Source organism: Diabrotica undecimpunctata, chromosome 5, assembly GCF_040954645.1.
Source record: "Diabrotica undecimpunctata isolate CICGRU chromosome 5, icDiaUnde3, whole genome shotgun sequence".
Classification (NCBI taxonomy): domain Eukaryota; kingdom Metazoa; phylum Arthropoda; class Insecta; order Coleoptera; family Chrysomelidae; genus Diabrotica; species Diabrotica undecimpunctata.
In genome coordinates this window covers 59,294,176-59,307,258 of record NC_092807.1, presented here as the reverse complement: position 1 = coordinate 59,307,258, position 13,083 = coordinate 59,294,176, and the positions used below count along the sequence as shown (strand labels likewise).

At 32.7% G+C, this 13,083-nt stretch overlaps 1 protein-coding gene across 2 annotated transcripts in view; it reads right to left on the bottom strand.

Moving 5' to 3' along the window:
• The window catches only part of mRpS11 (mitochondrial ribosomal protein S11), a 35,540-nt gene that overhangs the window by 8,770 nt on the left and 13,687 nt on the right, over nt 1–13,083 (bottom strand). For both annotated transcript variants that reach the window (XM_072531997.1, XM_072531996.1), the window contains exons 4-5: nt 2,414–2,479; nt 2,237–2,360 (exon numbers count right to left, since the gene is read on the bottom strand). In XM_072531997.1, coding sequence (XP_072388098.1) covers nt 2,253–2,360; nt 2,414–2,479 — 174 coding nt within the window. In that variant the 3' untranslated portion in view covers nt 2,237–2,252. The remainder of the gene's footprint in view (nt 1–2,236; nt 2,361–2,413; nt 2,480–13,083) is intronic.

The following is a 13,083-nucleotide window of genomic DNA, read 5'->3' as shown; positions in this document are numbered from 1 at the left end:
CGTTGTAATGTTTTTCGGGAAAAACCTAATCTAGGAGATTTGATATTTCATCACGTTTGTAGGTAGAAGGATACCGTTATGTCCAATGTTAGTTAGAACTTTTGACCTTCTCAGAAATAGATACAGGCTGGCCTATCATTTTTGGAGGGGAGATACCCTCACCTTTTCTTGGGTAGTTTGGTAAAATTTTAGAGGAACCAAGTTACTTCTCGGTGGGCACTCGTAGAGAAAACAAGTTACTTTTGGTGGGAAAGTCCTTGCATAAGGACTAGATCTTACTGTATCTCTATTATGGTACCGTTATCTGTGCATTTTCTTTATAAGTGTGTATACACTTGTTTATTTGAGTTTTTTTTATCTTATACTATATTAGATTAAATATAGTCATAAAGCACCTTTAAGGGTAATTAAATTCAGTGTTTAATACGAGTATAGTATTAACTTCAGTGACTTAATGCAGCAGTCGTCAGGAATTACCGTAAGTTACTATAATCTAAGTATCTCCACTTATCTGGGCGAGTAATATGGTATGGTATCATATCATCTTCCATTATCTGGACGTATCTTAAATTCATACATGTCTTCAAATGTAGTTGAGAGTAACTACTGAATTTTGCATTAAATTTAAAGAACAGTCAGTATTTTGTTACGAACCAAATTCCATCAACTCAGTTTATCATTAAATAATAGTGCGAGATAGCTAATCGACTTAACCAAGTGCGGTTTGGTTAAATTTTTATGTTTTCATTTCAGCAACCTTTCTGTATTTTTGTAAACTTAGATTTTATTAATTTTTGTTATCTTTTGTGTTTGTTATAATTTGTATTCAATTTTTTTTTGCTGTAATATCTCGAGATACGCCAAAACTTTATTTGTGCATGATAATATTATATATCTTTGTAAAGGTATTTTCTAATTATATTTCTGCTTATTTTTATATGTATACCACCATTTCATAGTTGTTGGTGTATTTTTATTACTTGTGTTGCATTCAGCAGCGTCATAATTTTGTTGTTGAATATATTGTTATTGTTTTATGAATGTATTTTATTTGTCGACTCCTAACAAAGTTTCCTGATATAACCATAACTCTGAATATTTGCTTTTTACCTTTAAATATAAATATACCTTTGACCAGTAGAAAGATCAGGCTGATTAAGTTTCGAAAGCAAGTAGGTATAATACCTAATATATTTATTTTTTTGTTTATGTAGAGTGTTGACCAAATTTATTTAGTAATTAACTGTGATATCTTTTCTTGGGTTTGATCTCTGAACCTAAATATCTTTCCTTATCTCTTTTCTTTTCTAAGGTTTCTTAATTTTCTCCTTAAACCCCAAAAAATTAAGTGGCGCCCTTTTCTCTATCTTATCTTATCTTTGGTAATTTTATCCATCTATCTTTTTGTTTATTTCTGTATCTTTTCCAATATCTCTTATCGTATCTTTACTTATTTCGTCCGTTGGACCCATTCCTGGTTCCAAAAGCTAGTTTCGAACCCACGACTCGCTCTCCACCTATCCAGCTGGCTGCCGTCCGCAGTGTCTCCATTGGTGACCTTTCTAGCACCATCCAAAAAAGGTTTCCGAGGTTACAAGTTAAATTAACAGCCACGATTTGATTAACTAATCGGACAAAAACTTAACTGGAAACTACCAAAACTTATTTAATCAAGGTTTACCCGGCGATTAAAGTTAATCGGCTGATTTAGTAATCGTGCGATTAGGTAGTAGCAGAAAGTACCGGCTATTATAGTATAATGAAAATTAGTTTGCTTTTTATCATCAACTCTGTAGTCTGTGCCGACGCATACCGTCCATTGAAAAACTAATAAAAGAAGTGCATGAAAGAAACAGCTTTACTTAGGAAGGCACCAGACGTAGATGTCAATAATAAGAGATAATGATAAGTCTTGACTAATATATATTTTTTACTATATTAATTATAGAGTAAACATATTAAGGCTTAAAAGTCTAACCAAACCAGTTGGAAATTCCTTAAATAAAGCTACTATAATGAAGTTATATCAAGAATTATGTAGGGATTATTACTCGAAAAATTTAATATTGATTCATCCAGCAGAGTATCCATAACCAAATAAATGGCTGAAAAAGTTCATTTCTGAAAGTGTTTAAAAGATATATTAAAGTGAATTCTCTGAAATGTATGACATGGGTTGATCCTAATTTAACGTTGTGTTGATATTTTATTCTAAGTATTTAATTTAAAACACTACCTAATAGTAAAATGTGTTAAAGCTTTCTCTGCTTTCGTGGTCTAGGTCCAGTCCATGACACTCTTGTACTATCTGTAATTGAAACTATGTCCAAACCTGACATCTGTAATCCTTTTATTGCAGCCTAAAATGCAGACTTTGTGATTAGAATGCACGATTTATTATAGAACTTCTTACCATTCTACCAGGTCCCAGTCCTCTTACTCTTACTCTGACTATCTTGTAGCCTTGATCTAGCGCTTTCTACAAAACATAGATAATAAATAATTTTATATTTACGTACATATATGTACATGACAAAATTATGGTGGATAAAATTAGTGAAACTAATTTTGAGAAATATAGTACAAAGGGGGCGTTCAAGTATTACGTAATGCAATTTTTAAAGATTTTTGACCCTCCCTCTCCCCATGTAATGCACCGTAACGTTTTACACGACCTTTCCCCCTACCTAAAGGTTACGTAACACACAAGTGACCATTTTTACCTAAAACTAACAATTATGTTGCGTAAAGTACCAGAAAATCGGTAAAATAACTTTTGTTATTGTTTTAACAGCATTTGCGGAAATAATAACGTAGCGTATGCCTAAAAATAGTAAAAAAATCTAGCTTTCAAAAAAACATTAATTTTTTGAAAAATGTATCTGATAAAAAGCGGAAATTTTTACAAAACAAATAGATTATTAACCTTTCGCTACCGAAGGGTCAAGTTGTTTTGTAGTTGACGGAGGGGGTACATTATGTACCCCATGCATTTTTATAGATTAAATATTAACATAATGCAATAATTTTAGTTAAAACATAATTAAAACAAATGCAAGTATTTTTTATTAAATATAAGTAACAATAAAAAAATATATGGTGTCTTGAAAAAATTAATTATCGATTTTTTGATTAGCTTTACATTTCGTACATATTATTGTTGTGGTTGTTTGATGTTCAGCACAAACAAAGAATTTACAAGAATTGCACGTTTTTCTGCTTTTGCGGTCCTTCTTGCGTGGACAAAGTAAACATCGCCCTGAGGATTTCAAGATGGTGGCGTCGTTTTCGCGATTCTTCCTTGGTGGCGGTGGGCATAATTCGTACATCGCGTTTATAATTCGCTTATGGAATTTTTGTGGACTTCGTAGTCGCCTATCGACATGGGGCTTTATAAGTGCTTGACCCAGGTTTAGTAAAAATTCTCTGCGTCTGTGAGAAGCTTTATACGCACTAATGGAATTCTTTGTCGTCCACAATACGTATGCATTCAGACCTGCAATGTCTAGAAGATTTTGAAACAAAACAAATGCCCATCTCTTAGAGGCTCTTTTACAAGAATATTCATTTACCATCTTATCCATAGTATCTACGGCACCTTTTGTAGAATTGTAATGCAAGATTATGTCTGGCTTATAGTCCGTCTCTTCTCCGCTAATTTTATCGTCGTTATGTTCTGTACTCAATCAAATTACTGCCTTATTCTATTTAGGAACGTAAGACGCCAGTGTTATTTCCTCAGTGAAGGCAAAAACTGAGGACTTTTCTTGTCTAGAAATATTGGGTAGTAGGGCTGGAGGGATATCCTGCTTGTTTTTTCGAAGTGTTCCACATAATGTTATTTGTCGATCTAGGAGTTGTTTTGCCAAGGGAACACTGGTAAAACAATTATCAGTAGTGATGCCATAACCAGTTTTTAGAAATGAGACCAAATCAAGTACTACTCTTTTGCCCTGGTCTTTTTCTGGTTTGTTACCATCTTTTCCAGTATAAATCTGAAGGTTAGCAGCATAGGTGATTGTTGCATCAACTAGAGCCCATATTTTGATGCCATACTTGGCTGGTTTTGATTTAATGAAGACTCTAAATGGACACTTACCTCTAAAACTTACAAGTTGTTCATCAACAGTTAGATGAGAGTGGCACTTAAAACTTTCTTTACAGTGTTCTACAAACTTTGTAAACACTTCCCTAAAAGCTGCTAGTTTGTCAGAACTTCTACGTTCTTCTCTAGTGTTCAAATCATCGAATCGCATAAGTGAAATTAAATCTAGAAATCGGTCGCGTGACATGGCAGCCGGAAAAATAGATCGACTGTACAAAGGGTTCCGACACCACAAAAAGTGCACTGGTTCCCTATTCGCTTTTAGCGCACCCGCCGTAATCAAGAGTCCCAAGACCGCCTAAATTTCCACTGAATCAGTAGGCAACCAGGTTCTTGTTTTATTAGCATTTTTTTCATTCCAATCCTGAAAGTATTTCTCCGCTTTCTGGTTTGTACATTTGACGATGATCTTTACAATTTTCTCATCTACAAATAATTTGAAGCAATCACTAATTTTAGCGACATTTTTAGATTTTTCTGTAAGCCCTGGTTTTTCGAGCAAGTTTTTTGTGCGACATCTAGTTTGTCGTAAAGGACGATTTTTCCAAACTGTACCATTCTTGGAAATAAATGTGGAATCTACTGCCCCCAAAACTGGTTTATCAGAATAGTTACTGTTGCTCTCAGATGGCTAAAATATAATAAACTCAAGATAGAAATATCGTACATAAAACAAAAATAAAAATTACCTAAATTAAGAATTTCTGGCTCATATTCCGCTACTTCTAAATTATCATCTAATTCTGAATCATCCGATAAACTATCTCTTTCAGAAAGGTAATCATCATCACTTTCCTCTAACCACTGCACCGCAGTTTCACGATCCTGTTTTTTCCGAAGGTCTAACTTTATTTTTTTCGACATATCGGTAAATCGTGTAATCACAAATGGATAAACTAAAACGGTATGATAGCACTAAGTCATCCACAGAACTGATTTGTGTATTATTGCAAAGAACAGGTTTGGTGCCGTGCGCAAAACGTCTGGTTTAGTCAGTGGCGTCGACCGCAATGAACTGTACCGCGGTTGACGGAGGGGGTACAAGTTGTACCCCAAGCACTGTGCTGCACTTTTCATAGGTAAAAATATGTCAAATTGAAAACAAATGGTTGGATATGCTTTTACACATCCCAATGAAGAAGTAACTAGAACAGTTAAACAAAATTCCAACATTTTTAAAAATTATTCATGAAAAATCGAATTTGGGGTACAATCTGTACCCCCCTCCGGTAGCGGAAGGTTAATAAGTATAATATGTTATAATAACTAAATATCTAAGTTGAATGGAATTTATGAAAACAATTATTATTTTTATTCTTTTATTCTTCTATCTTCTATTTATTATTTAAAAGAAGTACACTTTGGCATCTTGACTCTCTGTCTTGTGTCTTAGTACAATGGCCAGTGTGAGTGACCATCAAGCCTTACGTCTCTTGGAGGAATATACGTTGTTGTTGTTGACCTTTTTTTTTCTGCTTTTTTTTTTCACGATCTGATGGCATTCCTCTCTTCAGTAAACGAATACTTCCAACGTTGCATATGCAATATGCCACTTCAGCCCGAAATTCGGCAAGTTTCATACATTTCTCTGCCTCCTTTTCTCTGAAACATAGACGGTAAAGGAGCCACGAATTTACAAGCGTCATATCAAGAAAATGATAGAATAGCCTCATATACCACTTTTTTGGTTTAATTTTAATTTTGTAGCGTCCAATAAGAACGCTATTCATGGGGATGGGATCATGGGATCATGGCTATTCAAGGATACACATCCCATATGTTGGTTATATTCCTAAACCAACTTAGAGCATTCAATGTTGATTTTTTGCTTTCTTTTTCTATCTAACCTTTCAACATTTCCCTTCGGCAATTTTCCAGCATATGGTGACAACAAAAAAACAGTCTTGTTGTTTCTCCAGGCCACTGACGATATTTCCACGCTTTCAAAATCAACTTAGAGTTTGGAATACGGTTTCGTCTAACAGTGCCTAGGGAATATATACCTTTGACAGTAACATAATGGAGTAGAGGCAATGCTGTATAATAGTTGTCAAAGTATACAACATAATTCTGATTCTCCGGGATAATCCTAGATAATCTGACAACTACATTAGCACATGCTTCTAGTTCTGGTTCATTTACCCGACAATTCCTTCTATCGTTTTCTGTACCAGTGTATATTTCGAAATTGTAGGAATATCCACTAACACCGCATAAAACGAAGTTTGTATCCAACATTGTGGGGTTTAGCAGGCATGTATTGTTTCATATAGTGCCTTCCTTTAGAGGCGCACATTTGCTCATCTACTGAAAGCTTTTGTTCGAATGGTATGCTTTGGAATTTGTTATTCAAATGATCGACAAGGGGCCTTAATTTATGAAGACGATCTCGATCCACATCATTTTGATCCAAACTCGCATTGTCGTTGAAATGTATATATTTTATTTCCTGATTTATTCGAATCTTTGCTCACTCATTACGTTTTTTATTTGCGGATAGCCTAGGGAATTGGAACAATAACTACGACAATTTTAGGCATGTGAACTAAGGATATATAAATGCAAATTCCTAGGTATTGATTTATATTTATGGTGGTCAGTCCAGCAGGTTTACTCGGATCCTTTTGAATAACGTACTATGTATTGCACTCTGATACAATTTTTTCGATCAACTCATTGTCAAAAAAGTACTTGAAAAAAACATAGGGTGTTGACAAATCCATTATAGCATTAGGAAGGTTGGCATGTCCTCTAAAAGTCTTCGCAAGTTCATCAATGCCTTGGCCTCTTTGAGCCTGGTTGAGCCATCTTGGCTCAACCTCCCTATCAACATCGACGATAGTTGGCTCCTTAATAGGTTCTATTTGTTGGTCTGGAAACTCTGTGACAGTAACCCCATCTTCAAACTCTACTGGTAAGCTTTGAATATTAATATTCTCATCAGGATCTAAGTTGGTCTCATCTCTAAAACATTCTTCAGAGTCGCTATTGTCCAAGTCGTCATCACTGTTACAAAAATTTGCTGCCAACTCTTCTAATTCACGCTCCAACAAAGCTCTTTTACCATCCATAATTACCCTGTAAAAAACGCAATTTATCAGATCTAATACAACTGTAAAAAGAGGCGAATTTTGAAGAAATTACTTGTAAAAATATAAATTAACTCGATCTATATTCATATTACTTACCTTTTAAACTAAGTTCATACAGCCAAAATAAAAGAATTACGAAAAAACGAATAAAAACCAAACAAAATCTGAAGAGCTATAACACGTGCTCAATGCGAATACACTTGTCAGACGACTAACAAAATTTACGCGCTAACTAAAACGATTGCCGGATATGCAACCTTATTTCGTAGTACGTAAGGAAGTATGAGATTTAATACGAAGCGCAGCGACGACTTTAAACACACACAATTTAAGGAAACGATTATAGCAGATCAGCTACATTGCGCAGTATCTGGATAAATAAAACAAGAGATTTCTAACTCGCAATAATAAACTTTTAATGCCAATCTTACAATTTGTACGTTTTCCTTACTCCATTCTTATTTACATTTTTGGGTTAATCTTTATGGTTATTCTCATGCATTCTTCTATTTTAACTTTTTTTAATAATACACTCATAAACTAACATATTTTTTTCTACATTTGACAATACAATTAGAAACGGAAATGTAACTGAAATAAAACATTTTATTTAAATTAAAATAGTATTAAAAAAGGTAAAAGAAATAATAAATTAGACTTACTCACAATCAATTTAATTTAACTAATCAGACGACCGGTATCGCTTTCTACAATATGCAAAGCATCTTCAGGTCACGATACAAAGTTAAATAAATGATGCCGGTACTCTATTATCATTTATTTAACTTTGTATCGTGACCTGAAGATGCTTTGCATATTGTAGAAACCGAAACCGGTCGTCTGATTAGTTAAATTAAATTGATTGTGAGTAAGTCTAATTTATTATTTCTTTTACCTTTTGAAATGGACTCACACAAGCAACACATTCATGATTTAAAATAGTATTCTTAACAAAAATGAAAAATAAACTCAAGAGGTAGGTATATTCTTTTTCGGTGCCATATTAGGTCTCTCTAACGTTGGCAATTACATTAGTGAATTTTTCAAGATCTTCACCTAATCGAAATAGGTGTGCAGCACTGCTTATTTCTATCTAATCGTGAATGTTCTTGAGCCATGACATATTCCTTCTAATTACTCTGCGGCCCTTGATTTTACCTTTCATGATAAGCTGAAATATTCTGTATCGATCTTCTCGAAGAATATTCCCTAATATAGGTATGAAATCTTTCTTATTATAATAGTTTTTAACATACAAGCGGCATTTGCCGGTAGACACGATTGATCGTATCAGCCTTCAGAGTTCAGGTCGCCATGTTGTGTAAGAACACTGACAAAATATAGCATTTGATCATTCTTTGACATAATTTTAGGTTTAAGCTGTGGTCACAGAAAATATTTCATTTTTCGAAACGTTGTGCGAGCTGCTTCAATTCTGCACTTGATCTCTTTACTTGGCTCTAGTTACAATGTTGCGTCCTAAATATATAAAGTTAGTAACTGTCTTAATGTTTTGTTGATTTATCTGTAGGGCAGTATTGTGAGTTTGGTGACTGAAATCATAAATGTTGTCCTATAGTCCGACAATTTTCAATTAAAGGTGACTAATCTACAAATTGAACAAAGTGCTAACGGCAACCATGTAAAATCTCAGAAGTAAATTCTTACCGGGTCATTTTTATTGTGTATGCTTCGCCCATGTAAATAAGTGAAAAATTAAGATAGTCCCGTAAAAATTTGCCCCCGTAACAATACAAATTGGTACGATTCACGAGCGTTTAGTTCGACAAGTTCATTGGATAGTTTAAAGCATCGGTAAACTTATCATATTTCTCTGGTCTATATATATTTACGTTTTTAGAAAGAATGGGAATGAGATAAATATGATATTTTAGTTTATTCGTTCCACGTTTTATATGTGTAGTCGTAGTGTGTTCTATTTCTTGAGAATATATTCATTAAATAGACTTTTATTATTAACTTTAAAATAGTTTTGAGGTAAGTAAAGAAAATTTGAAATAAGTTTATTCTTTTTATAGTATTATTTTTATATAAATTTAACAATTAATTTATTACATTGGATTAAAAACACATAAAATAAGACTAATTTACAACCAAAAAGATTTTTTTTCTCATTTTCAAGGAAAAATAGTACAATTTTTAATAAAGGATCGCATCTTAAATGTAAATTAAATTTTAAGGTGAAAATTTTCGAAACATTCTGGGTGTAGATGCACTTTACACCTTTTACGTAAATAAATATCATTACATTTACACATCCGACATTTTTGCACTATCATCTCTTTTTGTAATGTGGTCAATATTGTCGAATCTGGTTTCATCTGGTAAAGCAAATTTAGATTGCCGTCCATGTACTAAGTTTGACACTGATGTAGCGGTTTCTTCACTATTCTCTTCTCTTCATGTTTGATTAAACGAAATCTATGTCGGCTCATGCTGTCTCTTATAATGTGCACTTCTTTATCCTCATCCTTCGATCAATACATATCAACTTGAAGCACAGTGTGAACCAGATAATATACATATGAAAATAAATTTTTTAAATCTATGTCATTCATTTCAAAATCTTGGCGGTTATTCTGCGATGCATAAATATTTGTAAAATATTAAATGCTCTCGATTACTTGTTTGTCAAAAAAGAGTGAAAAAACTTCAATATAAACTTGCCTCCATGGTTCGCTTTTATATTGTCTAAATATCAATCAGACTGATGTTGAATTACTACTGAGTACGAAGGAGTATCTGTTGGTACCCAACTTGAGACAAATTTGGATTTACTATTTTTGCCTGGTTTTTTCTTTGGACGTTTTATCTGCATTTTCACAATCTGTCTTCTTCTAACAAAGCTATTAACTCTTTAGTAGTTAGTGCCATCTTCCTTTCATATTTCGAGAATTTACTGAAAAATGCACTACTATATACACGCATTCACATACTAATAGTTTAGCTTACTTTATTTTAATTTATATGGAATATAAAACAAATAAACACAAGAAACTTTCAATTAAGTTTAAAAAAAAACAAATATACCGTTTACAGCACACAGTAATTCTATAAGTATTTTGCAAAGGTTTCTGTTTTTTGAAGTACTGTGTTAGGTTCTCTATAATAACAATAAAATTTTTGTACTGTGTTTAAATAAATAATTAAAATATTATTTTGGTACGTCCCTGCAACGTCGATAAGTGGAATAAGATTTCGTCGCTTTAAGTGCGATGTTGCCAAGTAATCACCTTCAATTAAAAATTGTTTTAGTATAAAAACATTCATTTTTAGACTCATCTCTCTACATGGGTCTGTTTACGAAATGCAACAACTCTTGAATGCACTAAACACTATCGCATAAGATAACAGTGTCTTCAGCGTATCCAAGATTATTAATCAGTTCACCAATAATTTTCCCTCCCAAAATTAGCTTGCAAAGTGTGTTTTGAAAAGTCTAAAGGATGATAGTCAGAGAACCCAGGTCTAAAAAAAGAGAGGAATTTGTAAGGTTATGTTATAGTAGAATATAAGAAAGGAATATATAGGGTGGTCCTTAAGTAATTGTACAAACAGAAACCGTAGATTCTGCACTTTAAAATATTACGATTTATTTACGATAATACTTATTATCCATTACGTAAATTGTTTACCCATTTTTAATAGGACAATTAGAAACTAAAGCACAGGTATTGAATAACACATGTGTCTTGTTTCATATAATACTTTTGCTACAAATATAATCTTAAAAACTCATTTTTACGCATTTTTACAAAAACATCATCATTGGCCTAATAACCGATATTGTTTTAAATATAGTAAACACGCAGGCAATTTAGGTCAGCATAATTTTAGTTCGTTAGTAAATGATAATAGTTCATTTGTTCGAGATGTAATTATAGTTACTCGTAAGCTGTAACATAATCATATAAATAAGTAATGTCATCGATAGGTTATTCCGTGTGTATATAAGTAACCAATGAAAGAGATACATCACAGTTTAATACATTGTTTAACCTCTACGACAAATAAGATGTAGTTCCATAATATACCATAAGATATGGGTATGTATCCAAAAGAATATATTCATCTATTATACATTATAGCCACCACGTATCCCAGAATTTAATCCGCTTGATTTTGGAGTATGCGTCGCATTAAAACAACGTTTGTATAAGAATCCCATAAACATTCGCAACCAACTATGGGAAGAAATAAATACTGCAGCAGTTTCTTTGGAACCAATGAGTCTATTTAATATGAGACGATCTTTTATGGAATATATTGAAAAATTAATTAAAGAAAATGGTGGACATATCGAACACTTACTTTGACAAAATGTTATGTTATCTAGTTTAACTATTTCTTAATTTGGTTTGTAAACAAAATGTTTTGATTATGACTTTAATTTAACATAAAACGTAAAATGTTTGATGTAAAATCGCAGTATTCTGTTATTTTGTCAAATCCTATCCAATTACCCTCCTGATATATTTATTTTATTTAATATTTCGTTAAGTATTAATTTTAGTTAAAGGTATTTAATACCAAAATTTAGAAGTATTAATGTTTTTCTCTATTTTTCCTTCGTTGCCTGAAGTAATTGCCTTAAAACAGAATTATGCAGCTGATTTGTAAAATGCGATTATCTCGAAAACTGTTGAGTTTTGAAGTTATTACAAAGTATACCTTTTTTTCTTAACTTTCTTAATATCAACATTTTATTAAAGCAATTTGGCTTAAATCGTAATATTTTAAAGTGTAGAATCTACTGTTTCTTTTTGTGAAATTACTTAAGGACCAACCTGTATATATTATAGGTTGATTTTGGCTAGATTAAGAAAAGTAATTAACAAATTTAGTCTTTGAGGATTAAGGTTGGATAGGAGAGAGCAAATCTCTATAGGAGTTTGTAGTTTTGTTTTAACCAATTCTTTGTAGAGGTCAAAATTTTGAGAAACGTTTATTGGACACTCTAGGATAATATGATTCAGAGATTCAATTTGACCACATTCACAGTATGGGTTGTCCAGAGTACCTATGCGGAATAAATGAAGTTTTTCTTGGACCAAGAATTTGACCAGTTTTATCCTTTACATAAATACTACGATCATTTAATATAGAATAAATGACATTTGCTAGTTGAATAGGAATGTTATATTTAATTAGTTTAGGGTGTAAAACACTGGTTTTCGAAACGGTATAGGAACTCGAGAAGCTTTATTCAGTTTCATTGTTTTCAAGTCAAACACGATCAGCTAATAGAATGCTTGCAAAAAAAAAAGAATCTTAATCCAAACGACATTAATACAATACGTGAAGTCTACTGGAACCAAAACGCCTCTGTCAGAACTGAATTGGGTGATACTGAAACCATAAACATCCAAAGAGGAGTTAGACAAGGTTGTATACTATCACCATTAGTATTCAACTTGTACTCAGAGGACATCTTTGCACATGCTCCAGATGAAGCACATGAAGGAATAAAAGTCAATGGAAAAATCGTGAACAATATCAGTTATGCCGATGATACAGTACTGATTGCTGGCAGTGAAGAAGAACTACAAATTCTGTTAACCAAACTATTGCGAGAAGGAGAACTATACGGCCTTAAGGTGAATGTAAAAAAACCAAAACAATGGTAATTTCAAAAAAAAACACACACCAGTTATAAACATACTAGTCAACAACAATCTAGTTGAACAAGTGAAAAAGTTTAAGTATCTAGGCTGTTGGATACATAAAACCTTAGACCAAGAACAAGAGGTTAAATGTAAAATAGAACAGGCAAGAAACACCTTCTTAAAGATGCGACAGTTACTCACTTCCCGTAATCTTGATTTGTCTCTACGATACCGCATGATAAAGTGTTATGTATATAGT